A 23,928-nucleotide genomic window follows, 5' to 3' on the forward strand; every position below is an offset into this window, starting at 1 on the left:
CTCGAGCTGTTTTGCAAGGAGGAATGGGAAAAAATGTCAGTCTCTCGATGTGCAAAACTGATAGAGACATACCCCAAGCGACTTACAGCTGTAATCGCAGCAAAAGGTGGCGCTACAAAGTATTAACTTAAGGGGGCTGAATAATTTTGCACGCCCAATTTTTCAGTTTTTGATTTGTTAAAAAAGTTTGAAATATCCAATAAATGTCGTTCCACTTCATGATTGTGTCCCACTTGTTGTTGATTCTTCACAAAAAAATACAGTTTTATATCTTTATGTTTGAAGCCTGAAATGTGGCAAAAGGTCGCAAAGTTCAAGGGGGCCGAATACTTTCGCAAGGCACTGTACATATTGTGATGGCTGCAGACACGTACATATTGAGACGGCTGCAGACACGTACATATTGAGACGGCTGCAGACACGTACATATTGAGACGGCTGCAGACACGTACATATTGAGACGGCTGCAGACACGTACATATTGAGACGGCTGCAGACACGTACATATTGAGACGGCTGCAGACACGTACATATTGAGACGGCTGCAGACACGTACATATTGAGACGGCTGCAGACACGTACATATTGAGACGGCTGCAGACACGTACATATTGAGACGGCTGCAGACACGTACATATTGTGACGGCTGCAGACACGTACATATTGAGACGGCTGCAGACACGTACATATTGAGACGGCTGCAGACACGTACATATTGAGACGGCTGCAGACACGTACATATTGAGACGGCTGCAGACACGTACATATTGAGACGGCTGCAGACACGTACATATTGAGACGGCTGCAGACACGTACATATTGAGACGGCTGCAGACACGTACATATTGAGACGACTGCAGACACGTACATATTGAGAAGACTGCATATGTGCAAATTCCTTTCCCATACACCATCTTGTGCAAATGCAAATGTTATGGTTTTCACTTTAGCATTAACATTAGGTAGTGGAGATTTTAAGTGGTGTATAGAGTAGACTTACCCTTCATTGTTGAGCTGACAATATAATTCATACAGCATACAAACAACAGTACTTAGGCTCACGTGCTAGAGTTGATGGTGGTGTATAGTACTGTATTATAGACTTACATAGTGGAGTTGACCGTGGTGTAGAGTTGAATATACAGTAAGTAGACTTACGTGGTGGAGTTGACAGTAGTATATCCGGAGGGGCACTCAGGTATACAGGCTCCGTTGTGGATAACATACTCATGGCAGTCGCTGCTCTTGCTCTGCTTACACTTGTTGTGGAGGTCCTGGCAGAAGGAGAAGGGGACGCAGCGCCAGCCCCTGTAGGTGTAATATCCCTGGGGACAGCGGTCCACACAGGCCTCCTGGTATTAGGGAATAGGGATGAGTTGATGGAAAGCATCCACATAAATTCAATTCAGTATAACACGTTTAAGTGCCATTTTCCATTGCTGGACAGACATATGTTTAAATAAAGTTTAAATAAACACGATTCTGTTTTGATTCAGCTTCCCCCCCTCCAGCAATAGATAATTAAGAATGTGTCTAGTATGCACGCACGCACGCATCTAACTATATTTCAGAGGGAACACTCAGGTTAATAAATCTACAGGTTAATAAAATACATCTCTAGCACCCATCAAGAATTTGAATTCTTGAAGAATTAAAACTTTATTGCCATGTAACAAATGTTACTCAAGTGTGTTGAACTCCTCCATACGGTACCTGGTGCTGGAGGTTCTTGCAGGCTACACAGCTGCTGCTGTTCTGGGGCTCAGAGCAGCCCCCCAGACATGACTCATGGCAACACTGGTTGTCCTTGGTACAGGCCCGGTGCTTACAGCTGGGGGGGCACACTGTGGGAGTGCAGAAGGGGGGAGGGTTAGTGACAGGATTTACATAGAAAGTATTGGGACAGTGAATTTTGTTGTTGTTGTTTTGGCTCTGTCCTCCAGCACTTTGGACTTGAAATGATACAATGACTATGAGGTTAAAGTGCAGACGCAGCTTTAATTTGAGGGTATCTTCATCCATATTGGGTGAACCGTTTAGAAATGACATCCCTTTTTTTTCATCCCTCCATTTTAGGGGACCAAAAGTATTGGGACAAATTCACTTGTGTGAGTATTAAAGTAGTAAAGAGTAAAAAGTAAAGATCCATATTCATAGCATGCAATGACGATATCAATTTGTGACTCCACACATTTGTTGGATCCATTTGCTGTTTGTTTTTGGTTATTTTTCTGATTATTTTGTGCCCAATAGAAATGAATGGTAAATAATGTAGTGTGTCATTTTGGAGTCACTTTTATTGTAAATAAGAATAGAATATGTTTCTAAACACTTTTGCATTGTGGATGTTACCAATGTGGATGTTACCATGAATATACAGAGGAGGTTAACATTTGGGGGGGGTATGATATTTGCGCGTTTAACTTTCTTACTCAGAATTTGATATATATGAATGAGTGTACAAAACATGCTCTTTCCATGACAGCCTGATCAGGTGAATCCTGGTGAAAGCTATGATACCTTATTGATGTCACTTGTTAAATCCACTTCAAATCAGTGTAGATGAAGGGGAGGAGACAGGTTAAGGATTTTTAAGCCTTGAGACAATTGAGACATGGATTGTGTATGTGTGCCATTCAGAGGGTGAATGGGCAAGAAAAAAGATTCAAGTGCCTTTGAACAGAGTATGGTAGTAGGTGCCAGGCGCACCGGTTTGAGTGTGTCACCGTTTTTTCACGCTCAACAGTTTCCAGCTTCTAGTGTCATTATAGTCCTAACAGGAATGGTCCACCACCCAGAGTACATCAAGCCAACTTGACACAACTATGGGAAGCATTGGAGTGAACATGGGAGAGCATCCCTGTGGAACACTTTCGACACTTTGCAGAGTCCATGCCTGTTCTGTGCAACTCAACATGAAGAAGTTGTTCCAAATGTTTTGTACACTCAGTGTATGTGTTGGACCCAGGTTTGCTGTGAAGACACTGAATGCTACTGATGCCTTGGCCCCTTTCTAACAATGTGACCTAGCTACACACACACACACACACACACACACACACACACACACACACACACACACACGCTTCATCTAGTGCCAAGCTGCCAAGAATAAACTGGTTGAGTGCTCACACACATGTACACACACACAGTAAAGTTCAGTGCCATCGCTGAGGTGCAGAGCCAGTTGGCACTGGCAGTGTGTGTGTCAGAGAGAGGTAAACACCTTGCTGACTGCCTGTCCACCAGATTAGCTCATCCCATATAGTCCTATCGAGACAGATTAAGATTGACCAGCAGCCTAACGAGGGGCTCAGGTCAGGCCACAAGGACTGTTGGAGTCTGTGTGCATGAATAACAGACTGAACAAGCAAACTGCGCACATACACACTTACACACCTAAAGATATAGCTCTACAAAAATGCAGAGCAAAACAGAACAGTAGGGTAATGACAGATAATAGAACTGCATCAAATGTTTCCTCTGTTCAAATCCTAGACAGAGGGGTTTAGATACATACATTTCTGAATGAGAAGCTTACATCGACAATAAAATCATCTTGACGTATTTCCTCTGAATTTTGGGTGTTCCCTCTGCCCCTCTGTCTCCCCCTTTCCTCTCCAGTCTCTCAACTCAGCTGCAACATAGACGACCCCCCCCCATCCAAATAAAAATACACACACACACTGCCGCTCCCTCTAACAGACTGCAGGCCTACACACAGCAATCAGACTCCTGATCCAGTAAAGGGAGTAGACTCCACTCTGTAGTACAGCAGCAGCCGCAGATCCACCCTCAGCTTTAACCAATGTGTTGTCTGGTTGGGGAAGCTAGCCATTCAAATGACCTCTCCCCACTCAGAAGAGGAGCTGCGGAGAGTTAACCGTTTAAGTGCTGGAGACACTGCTACTGCTCTCAGTCACTCACACAGTGGCACAGAGGCAGCTTGCATGAAAAGTAAACCTGAGCCACATAGTAACAGACAGACACTTCACTTTGATGCGCGCACACATACAAAAACTGACCCACTCCATCTCTTGTCAGTGTGGCAGTGAGGAATTGTCAGGTTTTGTTGTGAACGTCTGACGTCATTTCCGGTCACAACTTGCAGGCTTGTTTTCGAGTTGCTGTGCGTTTTGTTGCTAACCTGTTTTGCTACCTGACAACTTTACGGTTTTCACTTTTTAATTACCGTTCATATATTTATTTATTTTTCCGCTGTACTCGCCTTACGGCGAGGATAGCTGTGCTGCAAGCCCAGCTTCAGACGCAATCGTTAGGCAAGGGTAATTTCAGTGTAGGAAAGGATGAAACAGCGTCTGTGGCACCAGTAAGTACAGATAGTAGTGTAAATCCCCTGGCACAGTCCCCGCAGCCGGACAACTTTCTCACGGTTTCTGGAAGGAAATGCTGTAGGAACGCTCAACCGGAGTCGCTCATTCAGCCGACAGAAACTTTCAACCGGTTTTCCCCATTAAGCAGCGGGTCGGAGTCAGAGGCCGATTCTTCTCTGGTCTCTACTCCTCCCGTTACGGGGTCTGAGACGCCGAAGCTTCCCACCATTAGCTCTGACAAATTGAAAACTCTAGTCATTGGCGACTCCATTACCCGCAGTATTAGACTTAAAGCGAATCATCCAGCGATCATACACTGTTTACCCGGGGGCAGGGCTACCGACGTTAAGGCTAATCTGAAGATGGTGCTGGCTAAAGCTAAAACTGGCGAGTGTAGAGAGTATAGAGATATTGTTATCCACGTCGGCACCAACGATGTTAGGATGAAACAGTCAGAAATCACTAAGCGCAACATAGCTTCTGCGTGCATATCAGCTAGAAAGATGTGTCGGCATCGAGTAATTGTCTCTGGCCCCCTCCCAGTTAGGGGGAGTGATGAGCTCTACAGCAGAGTCTCACAACTCAATCGCTGGTTGAAAACTGTTTTCTGCCCCTCCCAAAAGTTAGAATTTGTAGATAATTGGCCCTCTTTCTGGGACTCACCCACAAACAGGACCAAGCCCGACCTGCTGAGGAGTGACGGACTCCATCCTAGCTGGAGGGGTGCTCTCATCTTATCTACCAACATAGACAGGGCTCTAACTCCTCTAGCTCCACAATGAAATAGGGTGCAGGCCAGGCAGCAGGCTGTTAGCCAGCCTGCCAGCATAGTGGAGTCTGCCATTAGCACAGTCAGTGTAGTCAGCTCAGCTATCACCATTGAGACCGTGTCTGTGCCTCGACCTAGGTTGGGCAAAACTAAACATGGCGGTGTTCGCCTTAGCAATCTCACTAGGATAAAGACCACCTCCATTCCTGTCATTACTGAAAGAGATCATGATACCTCACATTCAAAATAGGGCTACTTAATGTTAGATCCCTTACTTCAAAGGCAATTATAGTCAATGAACTAATCACTGATCATAATCTTGATGTGATTGGCCTGACTGAAACATGGCTTAAGCCTGATGAATTTACTGTTTTAAATGAGGCCTCACCTCCTGGCTACACTAGTGACCATATCCCCCGTGCATCCCGCAAAGGCGGAGGTGTTGCTAACATTTACGATAGCAAATTTCAATTTACCAAAAAAAAAATGACATTTTCGTCTTTTGAGCTTCTAGTCATGAAATCTATGCAGCCTACTCAATCACTTTTTATAGCTACTGTTTACAGGCCTCCTGGGCCATATACAGCGTTCCTCATTGAGTTCCCTGAATTCCTATCGGACCTTGTAGTCATAGCAGATAATATTCTAATCTTTGGTGACTTTAATATTCACATGGAAAAGTCCACAGACCCACTCCAAAAGGCTTTCAGAGCCATCATCGACTCAGTGGGTTTTGTCCAACATGTCTCTGGACCCACTCACTGTCACAGTCATACGCTGGACCTAGTTTTGTCCCATGGAATAAATGTGGTGGATCTTAATGTTTTTCCTCATAATCCTGGACTATCGGACCACCATTTTATTACGTTATAATCTGCTTAGACCCCAACCAAGGATCATCAAAAGTCGTGCTATAAATTCACAGACAACACAAATATTCCTTGATGCCCTTCCAGACTCCCTCTGCCTACCCAAGGACGCCAGAGGACAAAAATCAGTTAACCACCTAACTGAGGATCTCAATCTAACCTTGCGCAATACCCTAGACGCAGTTGCACCCCTAAAAACAAAAAAAATGTCTCATAAGAAACTAGCTCCCTGGTACACAGAAAATACCCGAGCTCTGAAGCAAGCTTCCAGAAAATTGGAACGGAAATGGCGCCACACCAAACTGGAAGTCTTCCGACTAGCTTGGAAGGACGGTACCGTGCAGTACCGTAGAGCCCTTACTGCTGCTCGATCATCCTATTTTTCTAACTTAATTGAGGAAAATAAGAACAATCCGAAATTCCTTTTTAATACTGTCGCAAAGCTAACTAAAAAGCAGCATTCCCCAAGAGAGGATGACTTTCACTTTAGCAGTGATAAATTCATGAACTTCTTTGAGGAAAAGATTATGATTATTAGAAAGCAAATTACGGAAATCCTCTTTAAACCTGCGTATTCCTCCAAACCTCAGTTGTCCTGAGTCTGCACAACTCTGCCAGGACCTAGAATCAAGAGAGACGCTCAAGTGTTTTAGTACTATATCTCTTGACACAATGATGAAAATAATCATGGCCTCTAAACCTTCAAGCTGCATACTGGACCCTATTCCAACTAAACTACTGAAAGAGCTGCTTCCTGTGCTTGGCCCTCCTATGTTGAACATAATAAACGGCTCTCTATCCACTGATGTGTACCAAACTCACTAAAAGTGGCAGTAATAAAGCCTCTCTTGAAAAAGCCAAACCTTGACCCAGAAAATATAAAAAACTATCGGCCTATATCGAATCTTCCATTCCTCTCAAAAATTTTAGAGAAGGCTGTTGCGCAGCAACTCACTGCCTTCCTGAAGACAAACAATGTATACGAAATGCTTCAGTCTGGTTTTAGACCCCATCATAGCACTGAGACGGCACTTGTGAAGGTGGTAAATGACATTTTAATGGCATCGGACCGAGGCTCTGCATCTGTCCTCGTGCTCCTAGACCTTAGTGCTGCTTTTGATACCATCGATCACCACATTCTTTTGGAGAGATTGGAAACCCAAATTGGTCTACACGGACATGTTCTGGCCTGGTTTAGATCTTATCTGTCGGAAAGATATCAGTTTGTCTCTGTGAATGGTTTGTCCTCTGACAAATCAACTGTAAATTTCGGTGTTCCTCAAGGTTCCGTTTTAGGACCACTATTGTTTTCACTATATATTTTACCTCTTGGGGATGTTATTCGAAAACATAATGTAAACTTTCACTGCTATGCGGATGACACACAGCTGTACATTTCAATGAAACATGGTGAAGCCCCAAAATTGCCCTCGCTAGAAGCATGTGTTTCAGACATAAGGAAGTGGATGGCTGCAAACTTTCTACTATTAAACTCGGACAAAACAGAGATGCTTGTTCTAGGTCCCAAGAAACAAAGAGATCTTCTGTTGAATCTGACAATTAATCTTAATGGTTGTACAGTCGGCTCAAATAAAACTGTGAAGGACCTCGGCGTTACTCTGGACCCTGATCTCTCTTTTGAAGAACATATCAAGACCATTTCGAGGACAGCTTTTTTCCATCTACGTAACATTGCAAAAATCAGAAACTTTCTGTCCAAAAATGATGCAGAAAAATTAATCCATGCTTTTGTCACTTCTAGGTTAGACTACTGCAATGCTCTATTTTCCGGCTACCCGGATAAAGCACTAAATAAACTTCAGTTAGTGCTAAATACGGCTGCTAGAATCCTGACTAGAACCAAAAAAATTGATCATATTACTCCAGTGCTAGCCTCTCTACACTGGCTTCCTGTCAAAGCAAGGGCTGATTTCAAGGTTTTACTGCTAACCTACAAAGCATTACATGGGCTTGCTCCTACCTATCTCTCTGATTTGGTCCTGCCGTACATACCTATACGTACGCTACGGTCACAAGACGCAGGCCTCCTAATTGTCCCTAGAATTTCTAAGCAAACAGCTGGAGGCAGGGCTTTCTCCTATAGAGCTCCATTTTTATGGAACGGTCTGCCTACCCATGTCAGAGACGCAAACTCGGTCTCAACCTTTAAGTCTTTACTGAAGACTCATCTCTTCAGTGGGTCATATGATTGAGTGTAGTCTGGCCCAGGAGTGGGAAGGTGAACGGAAAGGCTCTGGAGCAACGAACCGCCCTTGCTGTCTCTGCCTGGCCGGTTCCCCTCTTTCCACTGGGATTCTCTGCCTCTAACCCTATTACAGGGGCTGAGTCACTGGCTTGCTGGGGCTCTCTCATGCCGTCCCTGGAGGGGGTGCGTCACCTGAGTGGGTTGATTCACTGTTGTGGTCATCCTGTCTGGGTTGGCGCCCCCCCCCCTTGGGTTGTGCCGTGGCGGAGATCTTTGTGGGCTATACTCAGCCTTGTCTCAGGATGGTAAGTTGGTGGTTGAAGATATCCCTCTAGTGGTGTGGGGGCTGTGCTTTGGCAAAGTGGGTGGGGTTATATCCTTCCTGTTTGGCCCTGTCCGGGGGTGTCCTCGGATGGGGCCACAGTGTCTCCTGACCCCTCCTGTCTCAGCCTCCAGTATTTATGCTGCAGTAGTTTATGTGTCGGGGGGCTGGGGTCAGTTTGTTATATCTGGAGTACTTCTCCTGTCCTATTCGGTGTCCTGTGTGAATCTAAGTGTGCGTTCTCTAATTCTCTCCTTCTCTCTTTCTTTCTCTCTCTCGGAGGACCTGAGCCCTAGGACCATGCCCCAGGACTACCTGACATGATGACTCCTTGCTGTCCCCAGTCCACCTGGCCATGCTGCTGTTCCAGTTTCAACTGACCTGAGCCCTAGGACCATGCCCCAGGACTACCTGACATGATGACTCCTTGCTGTCCCCAGTCTACCTGGCCATGCTGCTGCTCCAGTTTCAACTTCCACCTGACTGTGCTGCTGCTCTAGTTTCAACTGTTCTGCCTTATTATTATTCGACCATGCTGGTCATTTATGAACATTGAACATCTTGACCATGTTCTGTTATAATCTCCACCCGGCACAGCCAGAAGAGGACTGGCCACCCCACATAGCCTGGTTCCTCTCTAGGTTTCTTCCTAGGTTTTGGCCTTTCTAGGGAGTTTTTCCTAGCCACCGTGCTTCTACACCTGCATTGCTTGCTGTTTGGGGTTTTAGGCTGGGTTTCTGTACAGCACTTTGAGATATCAGCTGATGTATGAAGGGCTATATAAATAAATTTGATTTGATTTGATTTGATGAGGAGAGACACGGGCTGTGTCCAAAATGACACCCTATTCCCTGTATAGTGCAATACTTTTGGCCAGAGCCCTATGGGCCCAATAGTGCACTATATAGTGAATAGGGTGCCATTTCGGACAAGCCACTGAGATTGCTACGCCACTGCTTATAACTATCGAAGATGTGTCAAATAAATTATACTGAACCAAAATATAAATGCAACAGTTTCCAATAATTTACTAAGTTAATGAATTACTTAATTCAGCCCTAATATAAGGATTTCACATGTCTGGGAATGCAGATATGCATCTGTTGGTCACAGATACCCGGTCACAGATAGTCAGAGTTGTTCAGGCTGTTGATTGTGGCCTGTGGAATGCTGTCCCACTCTACTTCAATGGCTGTGCAAAGTTGCTGGATATTGTTGGAAACTGGAACACGCTGTCATACACGTCAGAGCATCCCAAACATGCTCAATGAGTGACATGTCTGGTGAGGATGAAGGACATGGAAGAACTGGGACATTTTCAGCTTTCAGGAATTGTGTACAGATCCTTGCGACATTGGGTCGTGCATTATCATGCTGAAACATGAGGTGATGGCGGTGGATTAATGGAATGACAGTGGGCCTCTGAGTCTTGTCATAGAATCTCTGTGCATTCAAATTGCCATCCCTAAAATGCAATTGTGTTCGTTGTCTATAGCTTACGCCTGCCCATACCCTAAACCCACCACCACTATGTGGCACTGCTCTCAACGTTGACATCAGCAAACCACTCGCCCCACAAAGCCATACACATGGTCTGAGGTTGTGAGGCCGGTTGGACATACTGCCAAATTCTCTAAAATGACATTTGAGGCGGCTGATGGTAGAGAAATGAACATTCAAATCTCTGGCAACCGCTCTGGTGGACATTCCTGAAGTCAGCATGCCAATTGCACACTCCCTCAAAACTTGAGAAATTTGTGGCATTGCGTTGTGTGACAACTGCCCATTTTAAGGTGACCTTTTATTTTCCCCAGCACAAGGTGCACCTGTGTAATGATCGTGCTGTTTAATCAGCTTCTTGATAAGCCACACCGGTCGGGTGGATGGATTATTCTTTGCAAATGAGAAATGCTCACTAACAGATGTAAACAAATGTGTGCAAGCTTTGCATTTGGTTTGCTAACTTCCTAGCTAAGTGGCTAGATGTCAAGACCAAACTTCTCAGTTAGAGCAGAGACATTCTAGCCTGAGTACCAGTCTCTTTAGCTAACATTCCACTCCTTGTCAATGTCAAAGTAACTGGCCTTTCTGCCATCTAAAAATGTGAACATTTATCATTAATGACCTTACGGAGAACAGAGGAGTGGATCCTGATTCGATAACCCACAGCTATCCTCCAATCATAAAGATTATCCAAATATTCAAACTCACAAAAGTTTGTATCCGGTTGCTAAGCAACTGTTTGTTTGTCCAGTTGAAACCAGTCTGTCAAAAGTTGTTAGGTCACGTCTAAATTGTCAAACTAAATACTGCAATTCCAACCACAAAATCTCTTTGCTTATAATTTGAACCTCAAAATACAACAACTTGACTAGCTAACTGCTAAATGTTTGTTTTTGACTTCGCTATAAATTCGAATTCTATTTGAGGCTCCACATGTTGTCATGAAAAACACATTGGAAATACTTATCTTCATTGATCTTTTTTACTACAAAGCATTGAAACATGCCATTTTCACATACAGTGGGGCAAAAAAGTATTTAGTCAGCCACCAATTGTGCAAGTTCTCCAACTTAAAAAGATGAGAGAGGCCTGTAATTTTCAACATAGGTACACTTCAACTATGACAGACAAAATGAGGTAAAAAAATCCAGAAAATCACATTGTAGGATTTTTTATGAATTTATTTGCAAATTATGGTGGAAAATAAGTATTTGATCACCTACAAACAAGCAAGATTTCTGGCTCTCACAGACCTGTAACTTCTTTAAGAGGCTCTCTGTCCGCTCGTTACCTGTATTAATGGCACCTGTTTGAACTTGTTATCAGTATAAAAGACACCTGTCCACAACCTCAAACAGTCATGCTACAAACTCCACTATGGCCAAGACCAAAGAGCTGTCAAAGGACACCAGAAACAAAATTGTAGACCTGCACCAGGCTGGGAAGACTGAATCTGCAATAGGGAAGCAGCTTGGTTTGAAGAAATCAACTGTGGGAGCAATTATTAGGAAATGGAAGACATACAAGACCACTGATAATCTGATCTGGGGCTCCACGCAAGACCTCACCCCGTGGGGTCAAAATGATCACAAGAACGGTGAGCAAAAATCCCAGAAACACACGGGAGGATCTAGTGAATGACCTACAGAGAGCTGGGACCAAAGTAACAAAGCCTACCATCAGTAACACACTACGCCGCCATGGACTCAAATCCTGCAGTGCCAGACGTGTCCCCCTGCTTAAGCCAGTACATGTCCACTTTGCTAGAGAGCATTTGGATGATCCAGAAGAACATTGGGAGAATGTCAGATGAAACCAAAATATAACTTTTTGGTAAAAAATGTAAAACACTCACTCGTCGTGTTTGGAGGACAAAGAATGCATCCAAAGAACACCATACCTACTGTGAAGCATGGGGGTGGAAAAATCATGCTTTGGGGCTGTTTTTCTGCAAAGGGACCAGGACGACTGATCCGTGTAAAGGAAAGAATGAATGGGGCCATGTATCGTGAGATTTTGAGTGAAAACCTCCTTCCATCAGCAAGGGCATTGAAGATGAAACGTGGCTGGGTCATTCAGCATGACAATGATCCCAAACACACCGCCAGGGCAACGAAGGAGTGGCTTCGTAAGAAGCATTTCAAGGTCCTGGAGTGGCCTAGCTAGTCTCCAGATCTCAACCCCATAGAAGATCTTTGGAGGGAGTTGAAAGTCCGTGTTGCCCAGCAACAGCCCCAAAACATCACTGCTCTAGAGGAGATCTGCATGGAGGAATGGGCCAAAATACCAGCAACAGTGTGTGAAAACCTTGTGAAGACTTACAGAAAACGTTCGACCTCTGTCATTGCCAACAAAGGGTATATAACAAAGTATTGAGATAAACTTTTGTTATTGACCAAATACTTATTTTCCACCATCATTTGCAAATAAATTCATAAAAAATCCTTCAATCCTACAATGTGATTTTCATAGTTGAAGTGTACCTATGATGAAAATTACAGGCCTCTCATATTTTTAAGTCGGAGAACTTACACAATTGGTGGCTGACTAAATACTTTTTTGCCCCACTGTATGTTGATGTTGGGGTGGTGCTGGAGATGAATATGAAGTGTAAACTAGGGCTGGTGCGGCGACCGTATTACCGCCAAACCGGTGGTCACGAGTCATGAAGGCAGTCAAATTCCACATGACCGTTTATTCACGGTAATAAGACTTCCCCAAGCTCTGACGCTTCTGATGGTCATTAGTAGCCTACCAAACTTGCTACCTGCCTGGTACTCAGCACTCTATTGTTCCTCTCATCACGCTGACATCAATCCAAATGTAATCAAAAATCTAAATCAAACACAGAGTCCATGAGCTCATGTTGTGCAAACATTTCTATAGGCTATGCAATTGCGAGAGAAAACAGAGTGATGGCCTCTTTAAAAACAGGAGGATCCCATCAGCTTTCTATAGGCTAGGCCTACTATATTTATTTCTCAACTTCCCTAATATTAAGCACAATGCTTATCTTTACAACAGGGGCTGGCATGGCATGAAAATTAACCACGGGAAAAGCATTCTTCATTCACTATTTAAGTGCATAGAAAACACTCTGAAGTTTCTAAGACTGTTTGAATGATGTCTGTGAGTATTAATGAACTCATATGGCAGGTGAAAACCTGATAAAACTCCAACCAGGAAGTGGGAAATCTGAGGTTTGTAGTTTTTCAAAGCTTGGCTTACCAAACACACAGTGTCTATGGAGTCAAGTTGCACTTCCTACGGCTTCCACTAGATGTCAACCGGGGAATGGGAGCTAAATGAGTCAGTGGTCTGGCAGAGTGTCTCAGGCACGTGACGCGCGCTCCCGAAAGAGTTAGCTCTCGTTCCAATGCTTTTCTTCAGGCAATGAAATTTTCCAGTTGGAACCTTATTGATGATTTATGTTAAAAACATCCTAAAGATTGATTCCATATATCGTTTGACTTGTTTCTACGACCTGTAACGGAACTTTTTGAGTTTTTGTCTGGACGGAGTGCTCACGCCTCATGAAAATGGATTACTGGGCTGAACACGCTACCAACAAGTGGCTATTTGGACATAAATTATGGACTTAGTGGAACTTTATGGAACAAATCAGTACTTTATTGTCGAACTGGGATTCCTGGGAGTGCCTTCTGATGAAGATCATCAAAGGTAAGTGAATATTTATAGTGGTATTTATAACTTCTCCTGACTCCAACATGGCGGATATTTCTTTGGCTGGATTGGGCTCTGAGAGCCGTTCTCAGATGATGCTTTTTCCATAAAAAAAATTTGAAATCTGACACAGCGGTTGCATTAAGGAGAAGTCTATCTTTAATTCTGTGAATAACAATTGTATATTTTATCAGTGTTTATTATGAGTATTTCTGCAAAATCACTGGATGTTTTGGAATCAAAACATTACGGCACATAACGCGCCAATGTAAACTGAGATTTTTGGATATAAATATGCACATTATCGAACAAAACATACATGTATTGTGTAACATGATGTCCTATGAGTGTCATCTGATGAAGATCATCAAAGGTTAGTGATTAATTCTATCTATATTTCTGTTTTTTTTTACTCCTATCTTTGGCTGGAAAAATGGCTGTGTGTTTTTTTGACTTGGCTATGACCTAACATAATCATATGTTGTGCTTTCGCTGTAAAGCTTTTTTTTATTTTTTTATCGGACACGATGGGTAGATTAACAAGATGTTTATCTTTCATTTGCTGTATTGGACTAGTTAAATAAAAGCTTGTCAAATGAGAGACTGATGAAGTGTATACAGCCTGCGTGCAGAGCTCATGCAGCCTTACAAAGGCAGTCCCCCAGACCTCTCCGATTCAGAGGGATTGGGTTAAATGCGGAAGACACATTCGGTTGTACAACTGACAAGGTGTCCCCCTTTCCCAATGTATTAAAAATCAAAACATATTGCCCAATGTTTGTAGAACAACTAAAGTTACATTAATACATCTAAATTAAGCATATAGGAGTACCTATTTCTTTGTTAACCGCTCAACACAGAATAGCCCCATGTGCGGACTCCCTCAAATCATTTGGAGGAAACATCCTTTCTAAATTATTCAGCTTTGTTCAATTGTATTCTTCATACTATAAAATAATGCAACGGACTTCTAAGCAAATCTTGTCTGCTAAATGAACTAGTGTAGCCCAGAGCCATTTGGCATAGCCAGATCAGGACCTAACATAAGAACAACTCAGAGCATGCTATTCTGTTCTTCTGAAATAGACTACATTTCCTTCATTTCGTGTTTATTTAGACCTGTCTAAAATAAATAATGGATTGCAGGCTATATTACATGGATTTATTATACTTTTAAAAATGTAGATGTTCCAAAGGTCTACATCAGTGGCTTTTAGGCTGTGTGTGGACGCCAGGAGATGCTAAATGTGTTAATGTTAATTGCCGGTCAATTACCGTGAGACTGACAGTTATTTGCTTTACAATCACCGGCTGATGAAATTTTGTGACCGCCACAAGCCTAAATTAAACTTTTAGAATTGTCCCTTTAACCAGTAATGACATCATTCATGAGGCAAGAAGGGGTCGGCCCGTTGGAGCCCTACTCACGCACACTGTCAGTTCGCTGAGACTTGAGAGTTTAGGTGGCAATCAGATGTAAAATCAGACTTTTTTTGCATTATGGTTAGCATATCATCACATATCTTCTTGCACTGTAGTGTTCTAGCATGTATGGACATTGTTTTGCAAACATGAATTAACCTTTTTTTTCTCCTTGTCGCAATATTTAAGCGTAACCAGGCCAAGTAGTACAGCTCAGCTTGGTTTGACTGAGTACTGTGAAGAGGGTTTGGGGCTCCTCTGCTTAGCCCTGCCCACTATGGAGCAGTGAAAAGAGCTGCCAGTCTGACTTTAGTTCGCTCTGATTCTGGGTCCTTTAGTAATGCTGTGTGTGGCTGCGTCCAAAATGGCACCCTATACAGTGCACAACTTTTTACCATAACCTTATGGGCCCTGGTCAAAAGTAGTGTGTACTATATAGTGAATAGGATACCATTTCAGACGCAGCCTGTGAATGTGGTTCCGACTCAAGCCACAGGGCCGCTGTGTGAAATCACAACAACAGTTACAGCTTATCAATGGGCATATGGAAAGAACAGGCGGACAGGCAGCGCTAGCCTTGCGGTTAGAGAGGCAGGCTAGTAACCGGAGGGTTGACGGTTTGAATCCCAGGGCTGAAGGGAAAATCTGCCCGAAGAGAGCCTGCAACCAGACACACACACGGATATCTGGGTTCATGTTACTGAGTGTTGTGGATCTGATCACATGATGCAGGCTGGGAGGAATGCTGAAGGAATGCCTGGCTCTCTTCATGTCACACACACCCTAATTCCCTCAAAACGTAAAACAAAACAACAACAAACAGGGACTATCATATCAGCGCTATTACCCAGCTGTTCTTACGACAACATTGGGTAATCAGGAAATCATACTATGACCACAAAATAATTTGAGGCAAGTTTCACTGAGGGTGGGGGAAGAGAGAAAGAGATAAAGAGAGAAAAAGAGTGCTCTGTGGTATCTGGAAGTGATATTAAGCCCTAACGTAGTTAAATATAGTAATTTAGTAAGAATCGTTATCTTTCTTGTTAACTTAACATAGCAGGACAATATAAGCCACATACGGGGTTCATCCTAAATGGCACCCTATTTCCTATATAGTGCACTACTTTTGGCCAGAGCCTTATGGCAACATGAGAAGCCCCATTCAGGCTTTCTGCGTCAATTAAGAACACATAAGACAATGTGGTGTGTCCTCCAAATGGCACCCCATTCCCTATATAGTGACCTACTTTTGAACAGTGCTCTAGGGGCCCTGGTCAAAAGAAGTACACCATGTAGGGTCAAAGGTAGCGCACTATAAAGAGAATAGCCTGCCATTTGAAATGTAGACCTAGGGAATGTGGTGGTGGCGTACTGGTCGCTTGGTCATTAACACTCTACCATGACATGGTGGGTATTTAGCTGCTAAATGATTGCAGAAGCATCAGATAGAGAAAAGATGTGAGGAGAGTCTGACAGCCTAAAATGGTGATCTTCCGATCGAATGAAAAAGATTTTGAGATTTGAAAATCAAATCTGTTTTTCCCCCAAAGAAAGAGAGAGCGAGAAAGAGCTGTAAACTGATGTGGTCTGGTTGATGACTAGCGCGTCTCAAACACATAGGTCAGTCGGTGACACGCACGCACACACACCTCTTACTCCCCATTCCCAAACAACAGAGACAAAGCCTCAGATATAGATAGATTCATGGGATAGCAAACAATGAGCAATTATTCAGCCAGAATAAAATGACCAGAATAAAGGTTAGAGAATAATAAAGATGCTGTCCTGTTTTACCAGCCTACAGACAGAAAGGAGAGATTGATGAGAAAGAGAGAGATTGATTGAGAAAGAGATTGAGATAGAAAGAGAGCGAAAGAGATTGATTGAGACAGAGAGAGTGAGAGAGCGGTGGATAGATCAACATTCACCTGTTCTGAACAGTGACTCTGTCAAAAGTGACCGCATACCACGTAGTAGAGGTCGACCGATTATGATTTTTCAACGGCGATACCGATACCGATTTTTCGAGGACCAAAAAAAGACGATACCGATTAATCAGTTTTTTTAATGTATTTGTAATAATGACAATTACAACAATACTGAAGGAACACTTATTTTAACTTAATATAATACATCAATCAACTTAGCCTCAAATAAATAATGAAACATGTTCAATTTGGTTTAAATAAGAAAGTGGAGAAGAAAGTAAAAGTGCAATATGTGCCATGTAAGAAAGCTAACGTTTAAATTCCTTGCTCAGAACATGAGAACATATGAAAGCTGGTGGTTCCTTTTAACATGAGTCTTCAATATTCCCAGGTAAGAAGTTTTAGGTTGTAGTTTATATAGGAATTATAGGACTATTTATCTCTATACCATTTGTATTTCATATACCTTTGACTATTGGATGTTCTTATAGGCACTTTAGTATTGCCAGTGTAACAGTATAGCTTCCATCCCTCACCTCGCCGCTACCTGGGCTCGAACCAGGTACACATCGACAGAGCAAGGGGAACAACTACTCCCAAGTCTCAGAGCGAGTGATGTTTGAAACGCTATTAGCACCCCGCTAATTAGCTAGCCATTTCACATCGGTTACACCAGCCTAATCTCGGGAGTTGATAGGCTTGAAGTCATAAACAGCGCAATGCTTGAAGCACAACGAAGAGCTGCTGGCAAAGCGCACGAAAGTGCTGTTTGAATTAATGTTTACGAGCCTGCTGGTGCCTACCATCGCTAGACTCCTCTATCAAATCATAGACTTAATTATAACATAATAACATACAGAAATACGAGCCTTAGGTCATTAATATGGTCGAATCCGGAAACTATCATTTTGAAAACAAAAACGTTTATTATTTCAGTGAAATACAGAACCGTTCCGTATTTTATCTAACAGATGGCATCCCTAGGTCTAAATATTGCTGTTACATTGCACAACCTTCAGTGTTATGTCATTATTATGTTATGTCAAAAATTTTGGCAAATTAGTTCGCAATGAGCCAGGCGGCCCAAACTGTTGCATATACCCTGACTCTGCGTGCAATGAACGCAAGAGAGGTGACAATTTTACCTGGTTAATATTGCCTGCTAACCTTTCTTTTAGCTAAATATGCAGGTTTAAAAATATATACTTCTGTGTATTGATTTTAAGAAAGGCATGTTTATGGTTAGGTACACATTGGAGCAACGACAGTCCTTTTTCGCAAATGCGCACCGCATCGATTATATGCGCAGGACACGCTAGATAAACTAGTAATATCATCAACCATGTGTAGTTATAACTAGTGATTATGATTAAGTTTAATGCTAGCTAGCAACTTACCTTGGCTTCTTACTGCATTCGCGTAACAGGCAGGCTCGCCGTGAGGTGGTTAGAGCGTTGGACTAGTTAACCGTAAGGTTGCAAGATTGAATCCCTGAGCTGACAAGGTAAAAATCTGTCGTTCTGTCCCTGAACAAGGCAGTTAACCCACCGTTCCTAGGCTGTCATTGAAAATAAGAATGTGTTCTTAACTGACTTGCCTCGTTAAATAAAGTTATTTAAAAAAAAATAAGAATTATTATTTAATTTATTTTTAAATTGGCAAAATCAGCGTACAAAAATAACGATTTCCGATTGTTATGAAAACTTGAAATCGGCCCTAATTAATCGGTCGACCTCTACCATGTAGTATGAATAACGCAGACTGAGAAAAAGACAGATTGAAACAATCTTTTATTTTCCTTGTCAATCAAAGGTCGATGGATACGGAGCCTACCGTAATTTCTGAACTATAAGCCGCTACTTTTTTCCCACGCTTTGAACCTCGCGGCATATACAATGACGCGGCTAATTTATGGATTTTTCCCGCTTTCACAAGATTCATGCCGCCAAAAAACTGAGCACCGTCACATAATGTGACGTAAATCGAGCACGCTCAAACTTCCCATCATTCTGATTACGGTAGTCATTTTGTCACCCATGGCAAAGACATGGAGAAATGCATATGATGCAGCTTTCAAGTTGAAGGCGATCGATCTGGCTATTGGAAAAGGAAATAGAGCTGCTGACAGCATGGAGCATTGTCAAAAAATCCACTATCATCAACGGGTTTCGAAAGGCTGGACTGCTGAGTGTTGAAGAGGGCAGCGATCCAACATCGGATGAAGCAATTCTGAGGCTATTCAACTCCGACACCGAAGGAGATGACTTCAGTGGTTTCAGTGCACAGGAGGAAGATAGTGACCAATGACTTTCTTGGTAGGCTACTGTTTACTGCAATTTTTTTTCTTTTTGTTACAAGCCATGTTTCGTTTAAAAGCCTATTTATTTTTGTTACAAGCCGTGTTTCGTTTAAAGGCTGTGTAAAGTTAATTTGTTTCAATGGCTTATAGACATGTGCGGCTTATTTATGTACAAAATACTTTTTTATTTTTTTATTCAATGGGTGCGGTTTATATTCAGGTGTGCTTAATAGTCCAGAAAATACGGTAGTCACCTATTCTGAACAGTGTAACTCTTGATATTGTTGCAGTCTCTCTGCTGATCCAAAGAAAGGCCAGCCCAATGAATCAGGGCTGTGATAAGGAGTGATAAGTATCATTGTTTTGTCTTTATCTGTTGTGGTCTAGTACGGCCTTTTTCTAGCTAGGGCCATTTACTTGAAGTGCTGCCTGTCTTCCCAGAGGTCTACTTGGTGTGTAAACTTGCTGGTCATAATTTGCAGATAATTATTGACACATCAACCAGGATCAAGGGGCAGGTCAATTTGTGACTTGTTTTGGTAATCAGTGGCTGTATTGGAGGGGGGAGTGGTTTCATCTATGCTAGGCAAATAGCTATTAGTGTTCGGTTTTGTCGCATATCTAAGACGGTCGCCGAAACAATGTGATGGTTCTGCAGAGTTGTTCCAGGAAGGAAAGAGAGGAAGGCTCCACACCACTCTCTCACTTGAGTATCTTACCTAGTTATTTACAAATTATAATTTTGCTCTTTTGTAGCTTTGTCAACTACGTGTGTGTTTTCTATACCTGTTCGCACCTCTCCCTGTAGGCTTTACAGATGCTCCCCGTCCCCCGGCAACAACTATTCTAATTTAGTGTACCCTGCACGCACAATCCATGTGAAATTCCTGGTCTCTGGAAGCATTTGGAACTGCCAAACAGTGGGCAAGAACACCGAGTTCACCTCAGCCTATGCTGTCCTTCAGTCCATTGACGTATTGGCCCTGACGGAGACATGGATCACCCCAGAGAACACTGCTACTCCAGTTGTTCTTTCTTCATCTGACTAAGTTTTCTCTCATAGTCCAATAGCATCTGGTCATCACGGTGGTGGTCTCCTAATTTCTCATCTGTCCATCTCCTCATTTGAATTCCATGCTGTCACTGTCACTTGTCGACTCAAGCTTAACATTGCATCTTTCGCCCAACAGGTGCCCTCATTGCATGGCTCATTGCGAGCTTACAGAACAGCGCTGCGGGCAGCTGAGCGAAAATGGAGAAACAACATTTCCAGAGGACCTATCATCCTTTCACTCCCTCCGCTCTACCTTCTCTTCCTCTGTATCCGCTGCTAAAGCCACTGCCTCTAACCCTAGGAAACTCTTTTCCACCTTCTCCTCCCTCCTTAATCCTCCACCCCTCTCCCTCTGTGGACTATTTTGTCGACCACTTTGAAAAAAAGGTTGACGACATCTGCTCCTCATTCACTCAGCTTATTGAGTCCACGGGTCTCACTCACACAAAACTACTCTACCCTCTGACCTTTTTCTCTCCAGACGACATCCTGCGACTAGTGAGGTCTGTTCTCTCAACAACCTGCCTGCTCGACCCCATCCCCAACCAACTCAAATTTCTCCCTTCCCTCATCAACTCATCCCTGGCCACATCCCCTCTGACTTCAAAATGGCCCGAGTTGCTCCCCTCCTCAAGAAACCAACACTCAACTCATCTGACGTCCAACTATAGACCTGTATCCCTTTTATTTATTTCCAAAACACTTGAGCGTGCAGTCTCTGATCAACTTTCTCGTTATCTCTCTCAGAACGATCTTCTTGACCCTAACCAGTCAGGCTTTAAGACAGCTTACTCAACCAAGACTTCTCTTCTCTGTGTCAGAGGCTCTCCGCACTGCTAAAGCGGACTCTCTCTCCTCTGTTCCTATCCTCCTAGATCTATCCGCTGTCATCAACACCGTGAAGGCTGGGCGTCTCAGGCTCTGCACACTCTCCGATTGCATCCTACCTGGCAGGCCGCTCCTAGCAGGTGATATGGAGAGGATCTGTGTCTTCACCGTGTACTCTCACTACTACTGTCCCCGAGGGCTTGGTTCTAGGCCCTTTCCTCTTCTCTCTATACACCAAGTCATTCAGCTCCGTCATATCCTCACATGGTCTCTCCTATCATTGCTATGCGGATGACAACTACTTTTTTCCTTCCCCACTTCTGACACCAAGGTGGCGGCACGCATCTCTGCGTGCCTGGCAGATCTCAACTTAGATGTCGGCCCACCACCTCAAGCTCAACAAGACGGAACAGCTCTTCCTCCCAGGGAAGGCCTGCCCAGTCAGACTTCTCCATTGGGGTTGACGATTCCACAGTGTCACCCTCCTAGAGTGCAAAGAACCTTAGCGTGACCCTGGACAACACCCTGTCGTTCTTTGCAAACATCAAAGCAGTGACCTGGTCCAGCAGGTTCATGCTCTACAACATCCGTAGAGTACGACCCTACCTCACACAGGAAGCAGCGCAGGTCCTAATCCAGGCACTTGTCCTGGATTAGACCCCTGCATTTTATCCAGAACGTTGCAGCCCAACTGGAGTTCCCAAATTCTCTCATGTTCCCCGCTCCTAGGCAAACTCAACTGGCTTCCAGTCGAAGCTCGCATCCACAACAAGACCATGGTGCTTACAAACAGCAACTGACCCTCTCTACCTTCAGGCTATGCTCTCTATGGAAGGGCAGCTCCCGCTCAAACCAGTCCTAGCTTCGCTCTGTCCTGGCACCCCAAGCTTCCCCCTGTAGCTAGGACAGCAGAGTTCTTGCCCATCTTCCGAAAATGTCAAACCCTACCTCTTCAAACAGTATCCTCCTCACCTGAAACTTGCACTTGACCCCTCCTTCTAGCTCTGACTCTAATGATAGCTACATTGAAGAAAAATTGACTTTCTATGCTTGTGATATGTGGTTGTCCCACTTAGCTATCTTAAGATTAATGCAGTAACTAAGTCGCTCTGGAAAAGAGCGTCTGCTGAATGACAAAAAAAAAGGCCTGTGACTGAGTCACAAATGGTATCCTATATGGGTATTCAATGCCTTTTGATAAATGTAACTTGTAACCTCATTTTAACATTGTCATAAAGGGCACATGTTAAACTTCAAACATGTTTAACCATCAAGAGGTTAAATAAAAAAGATTGTCTTAAGTGCCTCAAATGAAGTAACAGGGTTGACGGTTTCTTCTTCAATCATCCAAGAATCCCCTTGTGACAGGGGAAATGGAAGCATAGTGTGCGCAACTGGGAGTGGTAATTCAAGCAAGTCTATGGTTTACAGGCTCAATCCGCTCAGTTTTCCACCACAAAACATCAGAAAATGGCCAAAAGAGTACCAGCTCACCTGCTTTTACTCTAATTTGACTATTAGATGTTTGTTGTTTCTGTTGAAAGGAATAGTTTAACCATATTAAAACGAGAGTTCAGTTAACATAACAGGGTTTTCACTGGGCACACACTGGTTAAATCAATGTTCTTTTCACGTCCTTTCAATTATGACGTTGAAACAAAGTGGAATAGACATTGAATTGATGTCTGTGCCCAGTGGGTTGACTTAAAATGACAGACAGGTGTAAATAAATCTTTAGAAATTACTGTCAAAACAACAATTAACTAGGGCTTTACAATGGTGAAACTTTGGGATTAAGTGGGTTAAAATCTTCCTAGAGTGACAGGGTTGACAGAGGGACATGCAAAAAGCTTAGTTTTGGCACATTAGCAAGCATTTTCATATAAAAACAAAAATCAGATGTATTGAATTCTCCATGTGGTATTTATTAAAAAGGGCACTTTATTTAATATAACAGGATTTTAAAATTAAATATTGGTGCAAATATCTATTTAACACATCAAAAGGGCACTCTTTTCGTGGAATAATCCATATAGTTACCTACTTTTGACCAGGTCCAAATTCCATAGTACTGCACTATGTAGGGAATAGGGTGCTATGATTTGCTGATCCACACTAGCACAGAAACAAAATACCAACCCAGTTTACATTGACATGGTGTGAATCTGTCACTCTAAAGGTCTAGATATACCAGCCTCACCTCATACCATACGCAGTATTAATAAGGAAAAGACCAGCACACGCATGCATGCACATAACTCAATCAAATCATGGTTAAATTAAGAGCGAGAGATCGAGTAGGACAGTGGGAGGGACGAGTGAGCGAGAGTAGGAGAGTGGGAGGGCGAGTGGGCGACAGTAGGAGAGTGGGAAGGCAAGTGAGCGAGAATGGGAGGGCGAGTGAGCGATTAGTAAGAGAGTGGGAGGGCGAGTGAGCGAGGGCGAGTGAGCGAGGGCGAGTGAGCCAGGGCGGGTGGGCAAGTGAGAGAGAGTGAAAGGGCGAGTGAGCGGGAGCAGGAGGGCAAGTGAGCGGGTGCAGGAGGGCAAGTGAGCGAGGGCGGGTAAGCAACGGCGGGTGAGCAACGGCGGGTGGGCGAGGGCAAGTGAGCGAGGGCGGGTGGGCGAGGGCAAGTGAGTGAGGGCGAGTGAGCGAGGGCGAGTGAGCGAGGGCGGGAGGGTGAGTGAGCGAGGGCGAGCGACAGTAGGA

General features: G+C 43.5%; 1 protein-coding gene across 1 annotated transcript in view; it reads right to left on the reverse strand.

Annotated features, from left to right (window-relative positions):
- The window catches only part of LOC109872364 (insulin receptor), a 103,987-nt gene that overhangs the window by 42,278 nt on the left and 37,781 nt on the right, over positions 1–23,928 (reverse strand). The window contains exons 3-4 of the mRNA XM_020463571.2: positions 1,714–1,844; positions 1,159–1,352 (exon numbers count right to left, since the gene is read on the reverse strand). Coding sequence (XP_020319160.1) covers positions 1,159–1,352; positions 1,714–1,844 — 325 coding nt within the window. The remainder of the gene's footprint in view (positions 1–1,158; positions 1,353–1,713; positions 1,845–23,928) is intronic.

This window comes from Oncorhynchus kisutch, linkage group LG27 (genome assembly GCF_002021735.2).
Source record: "Oncorhynchus kisutch isolate 150728-3 linkage group LG27, Okis_V2, whole genome shotgun sequence".
Lineage (NCBI taxonomy): Eukaryota > Metazoa > Chordata > Actinopteri > Salmoniformes > Salmonidae > Oncorhynchus > Oncorhynchus kisutch.